Source organism: Caretta caretta, chromosome 19 (assembly GCF_965140235.1).
Source record: "Caretta caretta isolate rCarCar2 chromosome 19, rCarCar1.hap1, whole genome shotgun sequence".
Taxonomy (NCBI): domain Eukaryota; kingdom Metazoa; phylum Chordata; order Testudines; family Cheloniidae; genus Caretta; species Caretta caretta.
The window spans coordinates 19,807,287-19,832,531 of record NC_134224.1 but is presented as its reverse complement, the minus strand read 5'-3'; the positions used below and the strand labels follow the sequence as shown (position 1 = coordinate 19,832,531).

The following is a 25,245-nucleotide window of genomic DNA, read 5'->3' as shown; positions in this document are numbered from 1 at the left end:
TTTGACAGAACCTATTTTCCATAAAACCACGATGACTGGCACTAATTATGCTACCATCTTTAACTCCGTATCAGCCTTTCCATGATTTTGCTAGGGATCAACGTCAGGATAATCAACCCATAGTTCCTTACTCGTCCTGTTTACCCTTTTAAAATACTGGTACAACAGTAGCATTGTTCCAGACTTCTGGAACTTCCCTAGTGTTCTAAGACTTGTTAAAAATCAACCTTAATAGTTCAGAAAGCTTCTTGGCCCATTCTTTTAATACACCAGTAACCTGTAGATTTAAAAACATCCCTGCTAGGAATACCACCTCACCTCTGAGGTGTTGGGAAGATAAATTGTTTACAATATTTATTTTTTGGTGTATGCAATCCGACCAAGCCAAGCCATAGCGTTCTTATTAGCGATGTTCGAGGCACGAAGATCTCCAGGGAGTCGAATCATTTTGCAGTCCTCCACAATGTTTGTCATGGTTTGTGGCTGCCCACACTGACATAGTAGTGGACTGTCTCTAAAACACCAACAACATTCCACTGCTGTTTATAAAGAACTAAGAGGCAAAATTTCAAAGGTATTTATATACCTAAAGATGAAGACAGGTGCCTAGTAGGATTTTCCAAAAGGCTAGGGTACCCAACTCTCACTTAAATCAAGTTTGAAATCTACTGAAATCAATGAGAGTTGGGTACCTAGGATCCTGCTAGGTACCTATCTGCATCTTTAGATGCCTAAATACCTTTAAAAATCTGGCCGTTACACTAGGATGAAAGCAACATAGACAGTTTCGTCCCAGTCTAATTCTGGTGTTTGCGTAGGATTTCCACTTCTTTTGAATGCTCTTTGAGCCTACTGAACTCAGGAAGATTTTCAGAAGTGCCAGGTGGATGTTGGAGCACAAGCCCCATTGACTGTCCTTGATCTTTAATGGGACTTGAGGCCCTAAATCCCTTAGGCACATTAAGTACCTCCCCCTTGTTCACATCTGTACTTCCCCAGGCCGATTTTATTCTCCCCCACTACTTTTGTGCTTTGCTCCTTGGAAGGCCATCCCCTCACTCCCCACCCCAGCATTGGCTCTGAGCTAGACACCAGGCTCATCCTAGGATTTGGAGCTTTGAACTTTGCCCTTCAACATGCTCTTAGCGTCTCTCCACATAGTGTTTGCTCTTATGGAACTAATCCCTTAGGACTGTGAGTTTGCTGGGGTGTGCCCAGGATCTTGCCTCCCATCTTTTTGCTCTGTCCTACCTATTGGTTGCCAGTCCTATCCCCTGCTGTGTGTGTGTGATATGACTAAAACTGCTCTCAGGAATGAGAACGGGTTTGCATCCTAAAGTAACTCCACGCTCAGAAATATGATGGAAGAAATTAACAGTTGCACTAGCTCTTTTTAAATGCTGGGTGTATTCTTCTGTTGGCTCCTTCTGTTTCAGAGTGGGCTGTACATGAGTTGCATGGGTTTGTAGTAGTGGAGGTTGTATTTTTATGCACTTTGCATTAAGAGTCTTCCAAAGAACTTAAGAACATCTCCCTGTGATGTATTTTCTCTCTCAGGAAGCTGTTTCTAATGACCTATGGCTCTTATAACTTATTGCCTCCAATGGAGGGTTCATTGTTCTTCTCAAGAAGTGCAGAAAGATTTCACTGTAATACTGGTTTCAGAGGAACAGCCGTGTTAGTCTGTATTCGCAAAAAGAAAAGGAGTACTTGTGGCACCTTAGAGACTAACCAATTTATTTGAGCATGAGCTTTCGTGAGCTACAGCTCACTTAGCTGTAGCTCACGAAAGCTCATGCTCAAATAAATTGGTTAGTCTCTAAGGTGCCACAAGTACTCCTTTTCTTTTCACTGTAATACTGTTTCTTTATGTGGGGGAGGGAGGGGGAGATCTGCTCTAGCAATTATTTGGGGGCAGGTCTCTTTGCCTGTGCTGCACAAGTGGTCAGAGTAGATGATCCCAATGGTCCCTGCTGGCCTTGGAATCTATGAAAGCAAGGGAGAACGGAAATAGGGTCATTTTGAAAATGGGAGGAAGCGAAGGCTAGGCAAGGCTCCTTAACTGGACACCTCACAAGCTTAACAGACAAAGGTCCTGTGCATTCCAAATAATTACACCTTCGTTAATCCAAAGCCAACACCTCGTAGGCTCAAGTTGTGCCCTGCTCTTGAGGGCTATTTCTAGGCCAGAGGTCAGTGTTCGCACCCAAGCCACTGCAGATACGTCTACTCCGAGAAAGGGCACCCTAGGTTTGTCAGTTAGGTTTGAAAGCTCAGCTTTCATTAAAAAAAATGTTGCCAGCCTTCACAGTTGCAGGGAAAAGCTCACGCTTAACCCAGCTGCATTATTCCTGGGATCCAACTCATGATTTTTGAGTATTCCAGCCATCATTGGGGCTGCACTGCTAAGACATTCATAGCTCTGCCATGTATGTCAGATGTGTCGACTTCAAACTGAAGCCAAAAAATCCTGTATTCCATGCCAGCATGTATTCTTTATTCATCTCTCTGTCTCTCCTCCCGAAGCTGCTCCCTGCACACAATCTCATCTCAATGAAAAAACTCTCTCTTCTACATCTCCAGCCTTCCAAGATCCCTCAGGCACTCGCCCTCTCATTTAAAATACCAACTAGAACATCTTCCTTCCCTCTGAAATAACAGTTGAGCAACAGAGAACTCAGTGCTAACTGTACTTCCTCAGGGCCAGATTGTCAAGGTATTTAGGTAGCTAAATGAAACAGTTACTATAACTGTGGTTCTTCAGAGTCGGAGCCTTTTGCCTAGGAGAACCCGTACAGGGGTGGTGTTCTCTTCCCTCCCCTGGCTATCTGAGGCAGCACCGCCTCAACCCCCTCAGTCTCTTCGCACCAAATGTCTAGGGCAGGATTTCGCAAACATCATTGCACCGCGAGCCCCTTCTGACAACAAAAATTACTACATGAGCCTAAGCAGGGGGGCTGAGCTCACCCAAGCCCTGCTGCCCCGGGTGGGGGTGCAAAGCCAAAGCCCGAGCCTACCACCCCAGGCGGGGGGAGGGGCAAAGACAAAACCCAAGGGGTGAAGCCGCAGGCAGGGGGCTGTAACCTGAGCCCCGTTGCTCAGGGCTGAAGCTGTTGGGCTTAGAATCATAGAATCATAGAATATCAGGGTTGGAAGGGACCCCAGAAGGTCATCTAGTCCAACCCCCTGCTCAAAGCAGGACCAATTCCCAGTTAAATCATCCCAGCCAGGGCTTTGTCAAGCCTGACCTTAAAAACCTCTAAGGAAGGAGATTCCACCACCTCCCTAGGTAACGCATTCCAGTGTTTCACCACCCTCTTAGTGAAAAAGTTTTTCCTAATATCCAATCTAAACCTCCCCCACTGCAACTTGAGACCATTACTCCTCGTTCTGTCATCTGATACCATTGAGAACAGTCTAGAGCCATCCTCTTTGGAACCCCCTTTCAGGTAGTTGAAAGCAGCTATCAAATCCCCCCTCATTCTTCTCTTCTGCAGGCTAAACAATCCCAGCTCCCTCAGCCTCTCCTCATAACTCATGTGTTCCAGTCCCCTAATCATTTTTGTTGCCCTTCGCTGGACTCTCTCCAATTTATCCACATCCTTCTTGAAGTGTGGGGCCCAAAACTGGACACAGTACTCCAGATGAGGCCTCACCAATGTCGAATAGAGGGGAACGATCACGTCCCTTGATCTGCTCGCTATGCCCCTACTTATACATCCCATTGGCCTTCTTGGCAACAAGGGCACACTGCTGACTCATATCCAGCTTCTCGTCCACTGTCACCCCTAGGTCCTTTTCCGCAGAACTGCTGCCTAGCCATTCGGTCCCTAGTCTGTAGCTGTGCATTGGGTTCTTCTGTCCTAAGTGCAGGACCCTGCACTTATCCTTATTGAACCTCATCAGATTTCTTTTGGCCCAATCCTCCAATTTGTCTAGGTCTTTCTGTATCCTATCCCACCCCTCCAGCGTATCTACCACTCCTCCCAGTTTAGTTTAGTATCATCCGCCAGGCTTCAGCTCTGGCCCTGGGCAGTTGGGCTTGGGCTTTGGCCTCAGCGAGTTTAAGCCAGCCCTGGTGGCCCCATTAAAATGGGGCTGTGACCCGCTTTGAGATCCTGACTCACAGTTTGAGAACCATGGTCTAGGGGAAGACGCTAATGCAAAGGGGATGGGGGACAGGATGTGGAATACACGTCTGCATTACATCTCAAAGAACCAGTTACAGTAAGTAACCATTTCTTCTCCTTCGAGTAGACGCAGACATGTAGGCCCAGTAGGTGACTCACTCTCCACTTGTCCCAAAATCGCTAAACAGATTTTGCTCAAACGTTAAAAAAAAAAAAAAAAAAAAAAATTAAAAAAAAAAAATCAACACGTCACCTTCAGACAGAGGCCAAAGACATAACAAATTCAGCCTGGAAGGAGAAAGTCTGAAAATGTTTAGAGTGAGGGAGAGGATGGGAACTTAATTCTCATGTCACTGCTGCTTTGATATACAGCTCAGCTCTATGGAGGAGTCAAAGCTACCACTGTGATTAACAGCAGAGCCACTGGATAAACTGCAGGTATCTTGCACCTTTGACTTGTGGGCCTGGTCTCTGCCTGCTAGTCCATCTCCACAGGAAAGGTTCTAATACTCCAAACCTCCGGCCAGCTTCGAACAGTTGTTAAAAAGAACCTGCCAGAGAAACTCCTGCTTCTGTTTGGAATCTCTCAGAGTGTCTGAGGGGCTGGACACGTAATGTTGCCAACGCTCAGTTTGTTACATCCACTTGTGATTTCCTGAGCAGCTCAAGAATTTCTGACTGACTGGTTTGTGCATTTCTCGCCTGCGACCACCAGAGGGAACTCCCCACAGCCGGAGCTGCTGGCTTTGGCTGGCAGTTTCAATGGGCCAGTACCCACAGTGCCGCCCCCAGGTTTGCTGGGTCCTACAGGGCAGAGCTTCCACCAGCGGCTGATGCGGAGAGATGAGAGACTGAAGTTCTAAAGCTGCCTGCACCTCACAGATTTCCTGGCCACTCATTTTACAACTGACCCCTCTTTCTATCAGAAGTGAAGAGTCCTGAGGCTGAGGTTACAGAGTGGCACTGAGGGGCAAATCCCATCAAAGTTTAGCCTCCCTGCATGAAGGATTTTAGTGTCCCCTAGTCAGGGTCTCTGTCATACACTGGGCCACATATCTGGCCTCAGCAAATTGGGAAGCCTCCGTTCTCTGCTGTCTGCGTGCAGACCAGGGCCGTAGCCCAGGGACTGGCAGCAGCTTCAGCCCTGTTTAGCCTCCCACCGTGCTGCACTGAGAGGGCAGAACAACGCTGGGGGGTGAGAGAGACGGCAGGTGCATTGGCCCTCCATTCCCAAGCCCTGCTTAGCCAGCTGCCCTCACCGCAGCAATTGCTGCAGCTGGGCTCTGTGCAGACAAAGCAAGGGACAGGACAGGGGAGATAGGAGAGCAGGGGTAAGCCTCCCGGGGGAAGCACAGGAATGGCCTGGGGAGTGTGGCCCTCCCATCAGCCAGAAGTGGGTAAGTGCCCCCAGTTTGTGTGTGTGTTGAATTTGCACCATGAAATACACACACAAAGAGCCCGACTGAGTGCAAAAACCAGACACCACCAATGATTTTTTAAAATTATTATTTGACAGACAAACTTGTGATTTGAGGGGCAGGGAGCTGTATCATGATATTTGAACTCCCAAAGTTGGTAAGAGCATGGTCCTGGACTGGTAGCAGATTTAAGGTCCGATATCTCACACCAAAGTAAAGACTGGTGTTATATACCACTTAGAAAGGTCTTCCCATGGAATACAGTAGCCCTAGCAGACCCCCCAGATACAGACCTAGCTCCTTTAGGGGATTTTTTTGAGATTTCTCAATTGTATAATTTTCAGCGTTGCCAACTTTTACAATTTTATTGCAAGTCTAACAATAGTTGTTGTTTTTCTCAAAGACCATGCTCCTGGAGTCATGTTATTGTGTGAGAAGCTCAGCTTTAATCTAAAAAAATGTTGCCAGCCTTCACAGCTGCAGGGAAAGGCTCACACTTAACCCAGCTGCACGATTTTTGGGATCCGACTCATGATTTTTGGGGTTTGGCAGTACAGACCTTTTCTATCCCTCCAAGATCTGGAAAGTTGGACTCAAGGTGCTAAGTATATGATCACTCAAATGTGTGATGATGGGTAAAAGCTTCATTGGGGCTGCACTGCTAACACATTCATAGCTCTGCCATGCATGTCAGATGTATTTATTCCAAGCTGAAGCCAAAAAATCCTGTATTCCATGCCAGCATGTATTCTTTATTTATCTCTCTGTATCTCCTCCTGAAGCCGCTCTCTGCACACAATCTCATCTCAATGAAAAAACTCTCTCTTCTACATCTTCGGCCTTCCAAGATCCCTCAGGCACCCGCCCTCTCATTTAAAATACCAGCTAGAACATCTTCCTTCCCTCTTACCTAGACTCTTAAACAGCTGAGCAATGGAGAACTCAGTGCTAACTGCATTATCTCAGGGTCAGATTCATTTAGGTACCTAAATACCTTGACAAAGTTACTGCAACTGTGGTTCTTCAAGATGTGATGCAGACTAAGTGTAAGTGTGCTCATGCCAGAGTTCGAGCCTTTTGCCTAGCAATACCTATAGAGGGGCAGTGTTTGTGCCTTGTGTCTATAACCCCATATTAGGCAACGCCGTCCCAACCCCCCTCAGTTCCTTCGCACTGAATGTCTAGGGGAAGACTCCAATGCAGAGGGGATGGAGGGCAGGTTGTAGAATACACGTCTCCATCACATCTCAAAGAACCACAGTTACAGTAAGTAACCATTTCTTCTTTGAGTAGATGCAGACATGTATGCCCAGTAGGTGACTTCCAAACAATATGCCCGTCTCGGAGTCTATCTGAATAAGGATCACAGGACTGCTCTTCCAACGTTAGTGTCTCCTATGGAGCAATCACGTAATGGTCTGTAAATGTGTGGATGGATGGCCACCTGCAAATGTCCAATATGGAAATATCACTGAGGAACACCACCAATGTTTCCTGTGCTCTCATGGAATGAGCCCGTATCCGCTGAGGAATCATAGCTGGTGCTATCTCATATGCAGTCTAGATACAAGACATTATCTGTCTGGAGACGGCCTGTGCAGACACCACTTGTCCCTTCATGCAGTCCACATAGGATACGAACAGGCCAGGTGAAGCGCGAAACAGTTCAGTCCTATTCAGTGTCTAATGTTTGGAAGCGTTGCTCCTCGGGGGAGGAATGCAGCTTACGGGAAAATACAGACAAATACACCACCCAGTACAAATGCAACTGAGACACCACATTGGATAAGAACTTCGGGTGTGGCTGGATCATTACCTTGTCCTTGGAAAACTGTGTGTAAGGAGGCCCCAGAGGCAATGACTATCAAGAATGCAGTTTTCTGAGACAGGAGGGGCAATGGGCAGGAAGCATGAGGCTCGATGGAGGTCCCATAAGAGCTGCTAAAACAGTGTTAAGGTCCCACAAGGGGACTGGCCCTTGGACCAGAGGGTGCAGGTGGAGAAGTCCTTTCAGAAATCTCATCACCATGGCATTGGAAGAAACTGATTTCCCTTGGATAGGTGGATGAAACATGGATATTGCTGCCAAGTGCACTCTCAGAGATCTGAGTGCCAAGCCCGATTTCTGAAGGTGAAGCAGGTACTCCAAGATGTGCTGGATGGAAGTCCCTGTTCTTCCACTTTGCCAATTAGGCTGTCCAAGGGAAGGTTTCCTACTGCTAAGTAGAACCTGTTGGACAGCCTCCAAGCAATGCTCCTCCTCTTCATTCAGCCATGCAGCAGCCACGCCATAAGGTGTCAGGAGCTGATCGCCAGATGCAGAATGCAGCCATAGTGCTGTGTGAAGAGGTTGGGAAGGAGAGGCAGTGGCATGGGAGGCTGATCTGACAGACCAAGGAGACCTGAAAAACAACAATGTCTTGGCCATGCCAGGGCAATCAGGACGAGCCTGGCTTGATTCACCTTGAACTTGGCAATGACCTAGGGAATGATTGGGACAGGAGGGAAGGCATATAAGAGAGTCGACTGCCAGCTGCAGTGGAAAGTATCAGAGAAAGAGAGAGCCTGGGCTGAGACCCTCCCCGAGAGCAGAATAGGTGACACTCCTTATTTTCCCTTGTTGCAAACAAACTGATCACGGGGATGCCCCATACTGCGAAAGCAATCTGAAGGACACTCCTTCAAGGGACCATTCGTGGCTCAGGGAGAAAAACCTGCTGAGACACTCCACAAGATGGCTCTGCACCCCTGGCAAGTAGACAGCTACCAGGGAGATGTTTTCTTTGATGCAGAACTGCCATAGGTTGATTGGCTCTAGGCAGAGCAATCTGGAGTGGGCTCCCCCTTGTTTGTTCACATAGTATATTGTGGTAGTATTGTTGGTGAGAAAGTGAACCACTGAATGCCTGATGTGGTCCTGGAAGGCATGACATGCATTGTAAATAGCCTGAAGCCCCAATACATTGATGTGGAACAAGGCTTCCTATTCCAACCACAGGCCCGACACCCTCAACAAGTCCAAATGTGCCTCCCCAACCCAGAAGGGATGATTGTTAACCACTGATTTGATGGGGGAGGGCCGAGTGAAAGGAACTCCTTGGCACATGTTGCATGGGGACTCCCACCAGTGTGGGGACTCCAGGACCAGTGGAGGAAGGTGAACCAACCAGTCCAGAGATGCAGGGCAGGGCTGTAAACCATCCTGAGCCATATCGGAAGAGGGTGAAGATGCAACCTGGCAAACTAGACCACCTGGGAGCAACTGGACACATGGCCCCAAAGGCTCAAAGACACACAAACTGTCATGGAAGGTTGTGATTGTAGACTGAGACACATTTGTTAATTGCCCGGAAGCAGTCGCTCAGCAAGAACACCCTCAACTTTATGAAATCTAACAGGGCCACAGTGAATTCCATTTATTGAGTGGGAGCCAAGGTTGATTTTGTGGTGTTTAGAATGAGTCCCAATCTGCTGAGTAAATGGCGTGCGGTGTTGACATGGGCAAGAACCTCCTCTCTGGACCTCCCCCCCAGCAACTGGAAATCAAGGTAGGGGAAGATGTGGATTCCCTTCCTCCTGAGGTACACCATGACCACTGCCATATATTTGGTGAAAACTTTGGCTGCGGGGGTGGGGGAGGAGAAGAGGCCAAATGAGAGAACTATGTACTGACAATGGCATTTTCCTGCTAAGAAGCAAAGAAACTTCCTGTGACTTGGTAGAATGGCCACAAGAAAACAAGCATCCTGAAGAGCAGCAAACCAGTCACTCGGACGTGGAGCAGGACAGATAATTAAGAGTGTGAATATGTGGAACCTCACATATCTGATGAATTTGTTGAGTCCACAAACGTTGAGGACAGGCCTCATTCTGCCCTTGGATTTCGGTATCAGGAAGTACCGGGAGTAGAAACCATGACACTGGTGTTCTCGCAGCACTTCCTCCACTGCTCCCAACATTAGCAGACAGCTGACCGGCTTGAAAAGCAGCATCTCATGAGAGGGGTCCCTGAAGAGTGGGGAGGGTGCGTGGAGAGAAACTGGGTGGCATAGTATGATCTTACAGCTGTCAGAGGTAATGGAGACCCAGGCATTATAAAAGCAGACCAGCCTGTCCCCAGTGGAACAGGGGGTGGGAGGCAATGAAGGTGGAAGAACAACTGGAACGGGGCTCTGGACCAATGAGTCAAAATGGGCGCTTAACAGGTGCCAAAGGAGAGGGAACAGCCCAGCCAGGCCCTGAGCTCAAGTGCTTCCTCTTGTGAGACCTTTCCCTCTTCCTGGGGTAGTCTCGCTGACTCGAGGAGAAGGGCTGCACAAAAGGATGCTGTGGTCTGTACAGTTGTTGCTGTGTCATAGAATCATAGAATCATAGAATATAAGGGTTGGAAGGGACCCCAGAAGGTCATCTAGTTCAACCCCCTGCTCGAAGCAGGACCAATTCCCAGTTAAATCATCCCAGCCAGGGCTTTGTCAAGCCTGACCTTAAAAACCTCCAAGGAAGGAGATTCTACCACCTCCCTAGGCAAGGATGTGTCCTGTAGTGGTGTCTCTGCGTGGGCAGTGTATGCACCCACAAAGACCTTGCGGTAGCCCTGAAATTCTTAAAGGAAAGCAGGGTTTCCATCAGTCTTGTCTGAAAACAAGGCCCTGACATTGAAAGGCAAGTCTTCAGTTGTTTGATGGACATCCAGAGCGATCTTTGAGTTTTGGAGACAGGAAGCTCTCCTCATAGTAATCCCCAAGGCCATCACTCTGGTCGAGGTGTCCGCAATATCAAGGGCGGATTGCAAAGACATCTTGGCCACCAAGCAGCCTTCAGTGACAAACACACAAGACTCATCACAAGACACTTTCAGGCAACTGCTCCTCAAATTTGGGCCATAGTCAACCAATTGAGACAGTCTATTTGGACAGTAAAGCTTGATGGTTCACAATCCTCATCTGTAACCATGAGGAGATGCATACCTTTCTGCCCAAAAGGTCCAAACGTTTAGAGTCTCTGTCTTTGGACATGGACTTGAACCTGTCCTGCCATGACCACCAGGGAGTTTGGGGCCAGATGGGAATAGACCCCCTTGTATCCCTGTATCGGCACAAAATAGCGCTTCTCCAAGCACTTGGCCACTGCCCGTAACAAGGCCGGTGTACCTCAAAGAGCACTCACAGGTTTGAGGAGCACCTCTTTAATTGGGAGGGTCACCCTTACAGATCTGGAGAATGTCCATGCATTTATGGATATTCTCCTGGAGAAACTTCCCTTGAATTCAGAAGGATGTGGCCACCTGACATAAGAGGTCCTGCTATGCCTTGTAGTCCTTCTGGATAGAAGGGCAGGATGAACCAGGCAGCACTGCATCATCTGGAGACAAGGACGACGCTGTTGGTTGAGCCACAGACGGGTCCTGCTGCTGAGGTAGAGTCTCCAGATGAAGAGACTTTGTGGCTCCACAGGGAAGGGGAACTGTGGATGCCTGGGCTTGCTGCTGGTCTGCAGCCACCAACATCACATGAGCAGGTGATCTCGCCTTTGACTTGGATGCTGAGCGAGACCTCCAAGAGTGAGCAGCTTTCCACTGAGCCCAAGGAGGCCATCGGTAAGGGTAGTGCCTTGGTGGCCTGAAGGTGCTGGACCAGGGGCCTACATCCTGGCCTCAGGGCCCATGCCAACCCTGGTAGCTGTACTGGTCTACCAGTGACCTTCGGACCTCCTCCAGCAAAGTGGACGAAGATCCCAACTCTGAAATGGAGGAGTCCTGAGACCTCTGAGACATGGGGGTCGGTGGAAGAGCAACTCCAGAGGGGACCAACAGGTGATCCCAACATATCCATTGCCTCCAATGTAGTCAGCACTGCTGGTGCCCCAGGCAAGGTCAGTCCCGGTGCAAACAGCGATACCAGAGAGCCTGAGAGCCTCGACGTTGAGGAAACCTCGTACCAAAGAGCCTGTCCCAGCTCTGGTGCCATGTCCATATCAACCACCAGAAAGGGTGCCTCCTGGTGCGGTGCTGAAGGGCCTGAGAGTTGGGCGGCATGCTCCGACTGGGGGGCCACTACAGGCACCAGCCTTGCAAAGTCTTTGACTAGCAGTGATGATGGGACCAAAAGGCACAGAAGGTCCGCTACAGCCTGGTATGCTGACGTCACCGACACGGTCAGCACTGGCATCCCTCCAGTTGGTACTGGACTCAGTAGATGCCTCGAGGCCAGAACTGGACTCAACAGTACAGGGTTTCTGCCCTTCCTGCCCCGTACCAAGGGAGGAACAGATGTACACATGCCATCCTGCACACCAGAACCGGTCCCATGCCAGCTGGTGCTCTGCTTAGGGAAGGCAGAAGAGTCGCCCCGGGACAACTCTTCTTTGGTGCCAACAACGGAGAACGACTCCTGTGCCTCTTCGAAGCGGCCGCTCCCCCAGAACAAGATGCAGCAGCATTTTCTGAGCCCGAGGGCTATCTGTGGCCCAAGGCAGGCCGCTGTGTGGGCTCAGCCACACGGCTTGTTCAAGCAGGTTCTGTTTGAGGCAAAGGACCTGCTCCACCTGCGTCCTCTTCTTGAATGATCTACAGATGAAGAGCACTCCTTAAGGTGGGCTTTGCCAAGGCAGAGCATAAGAACGGCCATACTGGGTCAGACCAAAGGTCCATCCAGTCCAGTATCCTGTCTGCCAACAGTGGCCAATGCCAGGTGCCCCACAGGGAGTGAATCTAACAGGTAATGATCAAGTGATCTCTCTCCTGCCATCCATCTCCACCCTCTGACAAACAGAGGCTAGGGACACCATTCCTTACCCATCCTGGCTAATAGCCATTAATGGACTTAACCTCCATGAATTTCTCTAGTTCTCTTTTAAACCCTGTTATAGTCCTAGCTTCACAACCTCCTCAGGCAAGGAGTTCCACAGGCTGGCTGTGCGTTGTGTGAAGAAATACTTCCTTTTCTTTGTTTTAAACCTGCTGCCCAAGCACTGTGTGTGGGGTCACTGTTGGGAAACACCACTCCATATGAAGGGCAATGCTTGAACCTGGGGAGGGCATCATGGGGGGGGGGCACAGCCACTAATACTCTACTTTTTTTTTTTTTTTAACTAAACTAAAACTAACTCTTAACTATGCAGAGGATGAATGCGAGGTTGTGAAAACCACCATCACACAAGCTCTGACTCCAGCCAATGGGTGATGAGAAGGAACTGAGGGGGGCTGGGGCGGTGCCGTCTCATATCGCCGGGTGCTGCCCCTCTAAGGGTACCGCTAGGCAAAAGTCTCCGGCTCCAGTGTTCGGGGTGCACACACACCTGCCTGGAATATATGTCTGCAGCTACTCAAAGAAGAAATGTGCCGAGTGGGATTTTCAAATATGCCTATTAGCTCCAATATAAATCCACGAGGTGCCTATCTGCATCTTTAGGTGCTCAAATATCTTTGATAATCTGGCCCTAACTCTCTAATGACAATAGATGCTACAAAGTAAAGCTGTGTTGCATTGTATGCTTACTCCCTGAGAGGTGAAGTTGGTTCTAAGGAAAAAAGCAAGGTTTGGAAAACACAAATATCCTCTCACATCTTCATCTATATTCCCAAATGGAAACCTTTGTTCAGTGGCAAATTCATTTGGCTGAGAATGCCCTCCCTTCCACAACCACCCTACAACCCTTTGATCTCTTCTGTACTTTATTTGGCTTCAGACCAACACTGAAAATGGCGGTGGGAGTTAACGTGGGCACCCCTGCTGTTTGTATTGTATAGATACTGCATAAAGAGTGGCTACATTGAACTGGAACACATTATTTAGCATGGCCAGAACGGACACACCCCACCGGAAGAACGTTTTAAAGTATTTCAGGGATTCTCAGTCCTTTTCAGAGAGAGAACCACCTCTTAACAGTGAGAACATCTCCTGGATTTCCCCTTATGCAAGATCTCCTCTCACTGACAACTGAATAACATCCTCAATAGCAAGGAAAAGTAATGTTGGGAAAGTAGTTCAGGTATTTTAAGCTTTTTCTCAAGGTGATCTAGCAACTTGGAATCAGGAGGAGATGGCAACACCACACAACCAGCTGTCTCTCTGTGGTCTGCTAGGACACCCTCCAGGGAGCCGTTTGAGGCATGTCACACATGGAGGTGACATAGCCAGTGTCCCTTTAAAAATGGAAGTGGAAAGTTCAGACTGAAGCAGTGCAGCACTTTTTAAATAAATTCTTTGCTATTTCCTGCTGACTCTACCTTGCAAAGCTTGACTTTAAAAGACATACAGGCCCATGACTAAGCTGGAACCAATTATTTCCTCTCTTAGCTTTGGCAAGAACAGATGAGTATGGCTTTATTTACACAGGAAGCAGTACAAGAACGCGGCAGATGGGAACACAACTAATCGGCCCAATTTTCCAAAGTCGCTAATTAATTTGGATGCCTCAATATTTAGGTAATCAGTTGAAGTGAACAGGAGCTGTGGGAATGTAACACCTCTGAAAATCAGATCTGTTAGTATTTCAAGTTGGGTATCCTACAATTAGTGGACAATTTCAAAAAGAGAATGATGGTTAAAAGTAACAGAAGACAGAAAACACTTACTGGTAATGTTCTGTGATTCCAAGTAGAAGCAGTGATGGGATCATGGACGTAGCTCCTTCGAGTAGATAGCTCAGATGCACTTAAGCTACTTTGGGTCCTTCTGAATTCTAATTCAGGAGTATTCCAAGAATTAATAGTGGCCCTGGACCTTCTTGAATTCTGCTCAAGTAAATGTATTCTTGCATTGGTCCCTTCCGTTTCAGAGAGGTCTGTAGATGACTTGCATGCCTTTGTACGAATGGAAGCTGTATTTTTTTCCACTTTGATTTGAGAGTCTTCCAAAGATTGTAATCCCCGCCTTGTCCTCCAAGAGCTTCTCAGAGTGATGTGTTTTGTCTCTGGTGAATCTGATTCTAAAGACCCATGGCTTTTCCAGCTGATTGTCTCTAAGGATGGCTCACAACTGTTCTTCTCAATGGGTTCAGAAGGTTTTATCATAATACTGCTTCTTGAGATTAGTGTTTCTGTCGTGTTTCTCAGAGCTAAGTCCCCAATTTTATCTGCCTCAGATAATTTCAGAGCAATATCACTCTTATTAATTGAGATCTCAAAGGGTGTGCTGATGTTGTTTGTTATGGTTGACAGCTCATTTGGAGTGACTCTAATATTGCTGGTAGAAGTATGTCTTTCCTTTGCTGCTTCATTTGTGTTGGTCCTTGTGTTGGCTGGCTCAGAGGGGAAGATTGTTATGCTGCTTTTCATTTTATTTGTCACAGTTTTAAAGAGAGATTTCTGTTTTTGAGAGTATTCTTCAGACCCAGCCCCTCCCATTACTTCTTTCATGTCCTTTTCAATTATTACAGGTTTAATGATGGCTTTTGATCTCAAAGCTTCTCTGGGACTGAATGACCGTCTGGATTTCAATCCTACACTGGTGGCATCTGAAGATATCTTTATGGATTTTGGGGGGTCATCTTCATTTCCAGTATTTTTATCACTTTCAAAGAGAGATGCTCTGAGAACTCCTCTGGAGCTTGAGAATTCTCTGGAACTGGTTTTTTTTCTCGTCTCCAGTTCCGACTCAGTAGTAGCATTGGTGCTTTTACCCATCTCCTCATCTGTACTAAGTTTTTCATGGATAGCTGGTTTGATGGCTTTGGATCTCAAAGAGTCAGGTTTTATGCCAACATTTGTCTGACCTGTAACTGATGGTGCAGATTGGTCCATTCCCTCCTTACCTTGACTTGTGAGAATCTGTAAAATGTCTTCTTGACTTCTTGAGTTGTTTGAATACTTTAATAAAGTTGGGGGCTTTATATTTTCATGAAAAGTGTCTGTAAATTCTCTTTCTTGGGAGTTTATTGTTCTTTTAGATCTCCCTTCTGGGGACTGTCTGTGAGATACAACAGAGACTGTTGCTGCTTCTGCTTTAGAGCTGGTGGATTCAGCTGCTAACATCTGAGAAGAGATATGGTATCTATATGATGAAGCTGTTTCATTTGATGGTGCATGATTATTTTTCGTAAAGGGTATCTCTACACAGAGATCAGACATCTCTGCTTGGCTTATTTTCATCTTTTCAGTCAAAGATACAGTCATTTCTCCTTTGCTTGATTTTTCATCAAGTGCATCAGAGTTACCTTGGCAAACATCACTAAATGTCTGAGATGGCTTTTCAATCTTGGTCTTCAGTCCACTTTCATTCCCAGGTTTGGAAGATGCTTTCCAAGATTTGTGCTCATGTGCAGCCGGTGGGTATCGACTCAGCACAGATGGCTGCTCTCTAGATTTCTTCACTTCATTTTGTGGCGCACCACTATCTTTCTGCATAGATAAATATGTAGCAACTGCTGATTTGTCTTCCATTCTTTTTGTATCACTAATCATAGTGTCTAGTAGAGCAGATGTACTAGATGCCTTTGCTGTTCTCCTAGTAATTAAACTTGGACTGGGAACTTGCTTGCTGCTTGTGGTATAATTGTCATTATTGGAAGAGAACTCTCTGTTCCGTGTTCTCTCCCGTCTATGCTGAGGTGAAAGCTCCCGTGACTTGTGCTTTGAAATTGCCGGCTCAGCTGTGATACCTCTGTATTTAGGTCTGTCATGTCTAATTCTGCTGGGAAAGATCATTTCTTCACTTTCCACCTCACCGTTCTCCATATCCTTTTGTTTTTTTATTTTAATTTGAATTTCTTCCAATTGACCAGTCAGGAGCTTGTTTTTATTCTGTTCACTCAGATAACTATCTTGCAGGTCATTATTTTTGGCTTTCATTTTTTTAAGTTCTTCTTCTAAAGATTCAAAATGTTTAATTTGAATTTTAAGTTTCTCAATTTCTTGATTGAGATCTTTCACTTTGTTGTCTTCTTGATTTTTATTCTTTTGATTTTCTGATTTATTTCTGGTTTCATTTTCTACATGCTTTAGATAATCCAAGCTTCCCTTTCTTCTGGCTTCTTTAGAGGGCAACACAGATGTCAAGTCATCTTCAATTCTCAGGTCATTTCTATCCAGAAGACTATTTGATGATCTTTCTAGCAGGTTTGATGCATTTCTAGTTTGATCTGCCCTATTTAGTTTGTTGTTTTGTTCTAGTTTTTGTGTTAGCTCCTGGATTAATTTTTCATTCTGCTTTTCTCTTTCATTGAAGTGTTTTCTTTCACTAGCAAAGCTCAGTGTTAAAGATTTCAGCTTTTCTAACTCACTTACTAAACTATGTTCAGTTTTATCCAGTCTGTCTTCAGATGTTTCAAGTTCTTTTACTTTCATCCTAAGTATTTCCAACTCTGTAGATATTTTTTTAGTCAAATTTTTTTCTTCATTAAGGCTCAGACACAGCTGAGTACAATCATTCTTGCTCCTGCCAAAAGCTTCCTCCAGTTTTTCCAGTTCTGCCATTCTCTTCTGAAGCCGTTCAATTTCTGATTTAAGTTCTCGAGTGAGGCTTTCCTCGCCCTCCAGTTTTTCCTTCATCAGCTGACAGAGCTCTTCAGCTTTTTTTATTTCTTCATCCTTGCCTTCAATTTTCAGCACTCTTTTTCTCAGAGCTTCTACGTCAGCAAGCATGCTAGAATTGCTGCCTTCTGCCTGGATAACTTTGTCCTGAAGGTCAAGAAGCTCATCCTCCGCTTTCTGGAGATTTTTTGTTGCTTCTTCCAGTTCATCAAGACGACGGCCAAGACTCTGTAACTTGAATCGAAGATGGCGATTTGAAGTCTCCTTATAACCTGTAAATTCTGCCATTTTTATTTTTTGTTCTTGGGTTCAATTTTCTTCAGTTTGGATCAAAGGAGTGATTTTAAACATGTCAGTTTCTCCTTGAATCCTGCAGCTTCTTTGATAGAGACAATTTTAGCCTGAAAGAAGAAAACAAAGTGAGTACAGGAGGGTAGGAAATGTTTCTTTTGTATAATTTCTTCTTTCATTAAACATGTTTCTGAAAGCTATAATTCAGAGCATAAGGAATGACACAGTGGAAAAGATCAGTGCTCCATTTAGTCTAGTAATACAGGTTTCAGAGTAACAGCCGTGTTAGTCTGTATTCGCAAAAAGATAAGGAGTACTTGTGGCACCTTAGAGACTAACCAATTTATTTGAGCATAAGCTTTCGTGAGCTACAGCTCACTTCACCGGATGAAGTGAGCTGTAGCTCACGAAAGCTTATGCTCAAATAAATTGGTTAGTCTCTAAGGTGCCACAAGTACTCCTTTTCTTCTAGTAATACAGTGTACTGTCTCCAACAGTAGCCCACCACTGGTCGGTGGGAGAAACGAATACCCTCCTAACCTCAATTAGGCAGACAGCATGTATGTGTATCCACTCAGTGCCCCTCCAAGATTGGTTAGTGCTGTTTCTGTGCGTGCATGTGATGCATGCTCCTCTGTGACTGGTTAGTTGTGTGCATATGCACACATTATGGATCTCTTCACAAAACTATTCCATTAGCAGATACCTCACTTCAGGAAAATGTGCACATCTCAGGCAAATCCTTATCAGACAGAGAATCAATAACCACAAACTAGAGATGGAAACTGGAAGACACGAAGTACATAAAAAGAGGAATGATGGTTCAACACCACAACAGAGGAGAGGCTAAAATAATTGGACATTGCCTATACCAGTGTCCAAAATACAGGCAAGAAATTTCCTCAAATAATCAGGAATACTAGAACTTTTCATGAAAAGGCAACAAGGAACATCTCTGCCTGAGTCTGGCAGAAAGGAGATGGCAAAGATGGCATTGCTCTGTGGAGCAACCTGCCTCTGGATCAGAGATGGACACAAAGGGGTTAACCCAAACACAGAGGTTGGATATTTTGCAAGTTAAATCCAGAACAGATTAAAGTCTGGTACTGGGCAATGGCTGATGGATTGCATTTGCCTCTGACAGATACCCTTTGGCAACACCTAGATAGTTTGCAATGGCAATAAGGAGTAGAATCTGAGTGCACCCCAAGCCGTGGGTGGGTGGAGAGGGAAGAGGGAGAGGAGTTGCTGAATTTCTGCTGGAACCTGATGAGTGGTGTTTGTGTGAGCTGAATTCCTTACTGAATCCACAGCATATATGCGGAGATTGCCAGTATTGTAGCAGAGATGACTGTCTTGCCACTCAGCAGCTGTCTCTTGGGAAGAACTGCCCAGGTCAGAATTTCCTAGGTTTTCAAAGATCAGGGTACAGAAAAACAAAATATTCCCAGAACTTTTCTAATGCAGCTGTGTAACTGATCTATCTGCAAAACTGCCAGCCAGTATGCAAGCCTGCTGCCATCTACTGGAGACAGGAAACAAATGCAGAATGAGAGTTAGAACCCAGGATTCTGCATCTGTAGGGAGAAAGCCTCAAATCCATTTCCTTGGGCATCTAGAGGAGAACAGGGAGAGCTCAGATTTAGACCCCATAACATCACACAATTCTGGAGCCTCAGTAACTCGACAGGGCTCATTGAAGGTGACTGAGATCAGACCCAGGAAACACGGATGCTGCTGGTAGGTTCTGGGAGTCTAATGCCAGTTAATTCTGGAGTCTGACTATGTTTACCTTCACCAGAAGGAATTGGCGGGATGTCAGGTGCTCTGCCGCGAGCTGCTCTCAGCCCCAAGGCCCAGGAGAGGGGTTCTCTCAAATGCTCACTCCCATCTCTGGTATGTCCAGTAATAACAAGCAGCTATTTGAAAAGGACAGACAAGTTCTGGAGCCCCCCCACATCCCCAGCTGACATTTGCAATCCCATGGAGATCTTTTCAACATCAATGCTCCTTTTTTCATTTTAAAAGCAACTTTATGCTCAGCCAGGCGGTTGATGACCAACTGCCAAGCCATGTACATGGGAAATGTGTAAGTGCTTCCTCTCCAGGGAGCAGAGTGGCGATGGGAATACTTATGGCAGCCCTGTCCACCGCAGCCTCATCTCGAGTTGAGACAGGGACCGCTGGTCAAAGGACCGGATATCCTCCTCTTGCTGTTTGTATTAGTTCCTCGGGAACCTGAGCCTGAAGTGACTCTCCCACCAAACAAGGTAGAGAAGCATCTGAGGGGCTAATACAGCCAGAGGAGAGGAGGATTTCAGTTCCTTTGACCTACAACCCTTGCTCAGCCTGTAGCATTCCTGTTAGTGTTCCCTATAGAGGAAGCACTTAACGAGTTTCCTATTTCACAGAGCCAAGAAGGGAAGAGCAGGATGTGAGGAGGAGACTGCAGTGCCTGACATGAAGCCCTTGACAGGAGGTGACTCATTTCCTGTTAGGCAGAGGGGTGTTTAGTGCAAACACAGCCACCTGCCAAGCAGGCCCCTTGCTGAAGGAGATGGGGGGGCGGGGGGGAGGGAAGGGGGTTGCTTGGGCAGGGCAGTTATGCTGCCACCTCACACACCAAGTGACTGAAAGTGGCAGCAGCAAATCATCATCATCATGGCAAATCCCCAAAGGAAGGTGCCTCCTTGCAGGAAAATTTAACAAAAGCTAAGGTCAGTTGTGTGGCATGCAGGGGTCAAGCTGGGCGAGACACCTCCGGTTCAGTGCCAACCCCCGCCATGTCACCATACACAGCTTACAGGCTGCTGCTCTCCTAGATCAGATTCCCTTTTCCTGCCTATTGTTTGGGATATGCTGCTCGCAGGCCAACAGCGGGTGGAAAAGCAGGGGAGAGTTCAGCACCAGGCAAGCGCCTCTGAAGAAATGTCATTAGAACTGCACCCGATGGGCTAAGGGAGCAGCCAGGAGGCTCCCTGCTGCACAGAACTGCACCCAGGAGCTCTGAGGCAAAGAGGTGGCTGGCAGTTGTGGTTAACATTTAACTCCACATCAGCGACCATTCTGTACCTGAACTGCGCTGCTGCAAGGAGCCTTGACCAGCCCCAGCCCCTGCCAGGGAACAGCAGCAGCTGTCTCTCGAATCTGCCTGCAGGATGCCATTTGTGAACAGTGACTAGGATCACATTTGGCACATTTGAACAGTGCCTGCTCAAAGCTCTGACATGCAGGCTGGAGCCAGCGTAAGAAGCGTCCACTGCATAGACTGCTCCTCCCTCTCCGTGGGACAGGGCTGCCTGAGTGAGCACCCTTTGGGGAAATATGGGGTCACCTCAGGGAGCTTAACATAAGGAAAAATGTTTAGTTTCTGGTTGGGTTTCCACTGGTTCTGGTGAAGCCACCGCAGCTCTTCAGGCAGTTTTGCATCAGTCAGGGGCAGCTTCCCAGGCTCTCTTATCTGCAAAGCATTTGACAGGGGAAGTGCTAGGGTGGCTTGAAACCACACTCTGTGTTGGGGTGAGGAGGCCTCACCATTGATTCATCCAGAACTCCTCCTGGTGTGGCTGCTTCCCCACTCTTTGCAAGGCTGCAGCAAAGGAGCACCTGGGAGACTGAACCATCACCAGGAAAAGGCAGGTCTACGTGACTGGGGACTCCTTACTGAGAAGGATAGACAGGCCTGTAACCAGAGCTGATCCAGAGAACAGAAGGGTGTGCTGTCTGCCGGGTGCTAAGATACGGGATGTGGACCTGAGGCTGAAAAGGATCCTAACGGGAGCGGGAAAGAATCCACTCGTCCTTCATGTGGGAATAAATGATACAGTTAGATTCTTGCTGGAACGTATCAAGGGAGACTATGCCAGACTAGGGAAGATGCTTAAGGAAATCGAGGCTCAGGTGATCTTCAGTGGGATTCTGCCTGTTCCTAGAGAACAGCAACAAAGGTGTGACAAGATTATGATGATCAACAGATGGCTCAGGCAGTGGTGCTATAAGGAGGGCTCTGGGACGTATGGCCACTGGGAAGCATTCATGGACAGAGGACTGTTCTCTCGGGTTGGACTTCACCTGAGTAAGGAGGGAAATAGACTTCTAGGATGGAGGATGGCACAACTAATTAAGACAGCTTTAAACTAGGAGTTTGGGGGAGATGTCCAGGTAATCTCCACGCCGGATTTTAACATTGCAGGGGAAGAAAACGAAGTAAGATAGGATACAGCCATGGGTAGGAGAATAGACATAAGGAGGAAGGGTAGTGTAGATATTAGTCTAATAGGTGATACTGGCAGTAGAATGTCTGTGCCTAATAGGGTAAAGAATGCGAGAGAAGCCAAACAGCAAAAATTAAGATGTTTATACACTAATGCGAGGAGCTTAGGTAACAAAATGGAGGAATTAGAGCTACTGGTGCAGGAAATGAAACCAGATATTCTAGGGATAACAAAAACATGGTGGAACAGTAGTCATGACTGGAGTACAGGTATTGAAGGGTATGTGCAGTTTAGGAAAGCAGTTTAGGAAAGGAAGCTAAACTTTCCTAAAAGCAAGCTAAACTTTTCCTAAAAGCAGTTTAAGAAAGCAAGCATCTCAGAGAGGTGATTAAGAAAAAGCAGAAAGCCTACAAGGAGTGGAAGATGGGAGCGATCAGCAAGGAAAGCTACCTCATTGAGGTCAGAACATGTAGGGGATAAAGTGAGAAAGGCCAAAAGCCATGTAGAGTTGGACCTTGCAAAGGGAATTAAAACCAATAGTAAAAGGTTCTACAGCCATATAAATAAGTGGCTGTAGAGGATGGAGTGGAGGTTAAGGATAATTTAGGAATGGCCCAATATCTAAACAAATACTTTGTTTCAGTCTTTAATGAGGCTAACGAGGAACTTGGGGATAATGGTAGGACAGAGGTGGGCAAACTACGGCCCGCGGGCCACATCCGGCCCGTGGGACCATCCTGCCTGGCCCTTGAGCTCCTGGCTGGGTTGGATGGGTCGGGATTTCTGAGGGGGGCAGTCAGGGGGCGGGAAGTGGGAGGGGGCAGATAGGGGGCAGGGAGCCAGGCTGTTTGGGGGGCACAGCTTTCCCTACCCAGCCCTCCATACAGTTTCGCACCCTGGTGTGGCCCTTGGGCCAAAAAGTTTGCTCACCCCTGGAGTAGAATGACAAATGGGAATGAGGATATGGAGACAGATATTACCACATCCAAGGTAGAAGCCAAACTTGAACAGCTTAATGGGACTAAATCGGGGGGGGTGGGGGGGAGCAGATAATCTTCATCCAAGAATATTAAAGGAACGGGCACATGAAATTGCAAGCCCATTATCAAGAATTTTTAATTAAACTGTAAACTCAGGGGTTGTACCATATGACTGGAGAATTGCTAACATAATTCCTATTTTTAAGAAAGGAAAAAAAGCTGATCCAGGTAACTACAGGCCTGTTAGTTTGACATCTGTAGTATGCAAGGTCTTGGAAAAATTTTTGAAGGAGAAAGTAGTTAAGGACATTGAGGTCAATGGTAATTGGGACAAAATACAACATGGTTTTACAAAAGGTAGATTGTGCCAAACCAACCTGATCTCCTTCTTTGAGAAGGTAACAGATTTTTTTAGACAAAGGAAATGCAGAGGATCTAATTTACCTCGATTTCAGTAAGGTGTTTGTTACGGTTCCACATGAGGAATTGTTAGCTAAATTGGAAAAGATGGGGATCAATATGAAAATTGAAAGGTGGATAAAGAACTGGTTAAAGGGAAGACTATAATGGGTCATACTGAAAGGTGAACCGTAAGGCTGGAAGGAGGTTACTGGTGGAGTTCCTCAGGGATTGGTTTTCGGACCAATCTTTTTATTACTGACCTTGGCACAAAAAGTGGGAATGTGCTAATAAAGTTTGCGGATGACACAAAGCTGGGAGGTATTGCCAATACAGAGGGGGACCGGGATATCACACAGGAAGATCTGGATGACCTTGTAAACTGGAGTAATAGTAATAGGATGAAATTTAATAGTGAGAAGTGCAAGGTCATGCATTTAGGGATTAATAACAAGAATTTCTGTTATAAACTGGGGACGCATCACTTGGAAGTATCAGAGGAGAAGGACCTCAGAGTATTGGTTGATCACAGGATGACTATGAGCCGCCAATATGATATGGCCGTGAAAAAAGCTAATGCGGTCTTGGGATACATCAGGCGAGGTATTTCCAGTAGAGATAAGGAGGTGTTAGTACCCTTATACAAGGCACTGGTGAGACCTCATCTGGAATATTGTGTGCAGTTCTGGTCTCCCATGTTAAAGAAGGATGAATTCAAACTGGAACAGGTACAGAGAAGGGCTACGAGGGTGATCTGAGGAATGGAAAACCTGTCTTATGAAAGAAGACTCAAAGAGTTGGCTTGTTTAGCCTAACCAAGAGAAAGGCTGAGGGGAGATATGATTGCTCTCTATAAATATATCAGAGGGATAAATACCGGGGAGGGAGAGGAATTATTTAAGCTCAGTATCAATGTGGACACAAGAACAATTGGATATAAACTGGCCACCAGGAAGTTTAGACTTGAAATTAGATGAAGTACCATCAGAAAGAAAAGGAGTACTTGTGGCACTTTAGAGACTAACAAATTTACTAAAGCATAAGCTTTCGTGAGCTGCATCTGATGAAGTGAGCTGTAGCTCACGAAAGCTTATGCTCTAATAAATTTGTTAGTCTCTAAGGTGCCACAAGTACTGCTTTTCTTTTTGCGGATACAGACTAACATGGCTGCTACTCTGAAATCTAACCATCAGAGGAGTGAAGTTCTGGAACAGCCTGTCAAGGGAAGCAGTGGGGGCAAAAGACATATCTGGCTTCAAGACTAAGCTTGATCAGTTTATGGAGGGGATGGTGTGATGGGATAGGCTAATTTTGGCAATTAATTGATCTTTGACTATTAGCGGTAAATATGCCCAATGGCCTGTGATGGGACACTAGATAGGGTGGGATCTGAGTTACTACAGAGAATTCTTTCCTAGGTGTCTGGCTGGTGAGTCTTGCCCGCATGCTCAGGGTTTAGCTGATTGCCATATTTGGGGTCGGGAAGGAATTTTCCTCCAGGGCAGATTGGCAGAGGCCATGGGGGTTGTCATAAATATAAAGGGAAGGGTAAACACCTTTAAAATCCCTCCTGGCCAGAGGAAAAACCCTTTCACCTGTAAAGGGTTAAGAAGCTAGGATAACCTCGCTGGCACCTGACCACAATGACCAATGAGGAGACAAGATACTTTCAAAGCTGGAGGGGGGGAAAAACAAAGGGTCTGGGTCTGTCTGTGTGATGCTTTTGCCGGGGACAGAACAGGAATGGAGTCTTAGAACTTAGTAAGTTATCTAGCTTGATATGCGTTAGATTATGATTTCTTTAAACAGCTGAGAAAATAAGCTGTGCTGAATGGAATGGATATTCCTGTCTTTGTGTCTTTTTGTAACTTAAGGTTTTGCCTAGAGGGATTCTCTATGTTTTGAATCTAATTACCCTGTAAGGTATTTACCATCCTGATTTTACAGAGATGATTATCTTTTTTACTTTTTCTTCTATTAAAATTCTTCTTGTAAGAAACTGAATGCTTTTTTCACTGTTCTTAAGATCCAAGGGTTTGGGTCTGTGGTCACCTATGCAAATTGGTGAGGATTTTTATCAAACCTTCCCCAGGAAGGGAGGTGCAAAGTTTTGGTGAGGATTTTGGGGGGGAAAGATGTTTCCAAACGGCTCTTTCCCAATAATAAACCCGGTTAGACGTTTGGTGGTGGCAGTGAAAGTCCAAGGGCAAAAGGTAAAATAGTTTGTACCTTGGGGAAGTTTTAACCTAAGCTTCTAACAGTAAGCTTAGGAGGTTTTCATGCAGGTCCCCACATCTGTACGCATTCATTCCATTTAGCACAACTTATTTTCTCAGCCATTTA

The 25,245-nt window shown here is 46.3% G+C and overlaps 1 protein-coding gene across 2 annotated transcripts in view; it reads right to left on the bottom strand.

Annotated features, from left to right (window-relative positions):
• The window catches only part of LUZP1 (leucine zipper protein 1), a 73,185-nt gene that overhangs the window by 15,433 nt on the left and 32,507 nt on the right, over window positions 1-25,245 (bottom strand). For both annotated transcript variants that reach the window (XM_048825887.2, XM_048825886.2), the window contains exon 2: window positions 14,124-17,419. In XM_048825887.2, the coding sequence (XP_048681844.2) occupies window positions 14,124-17,306 (3,183 nt within the window). In that variant the 5' untranslated portion in view covers window positions 17,307-17,419. The remainder of the gene's footprint in view (window positions 1-14,123; window positions 17,420-25,245) is intronic.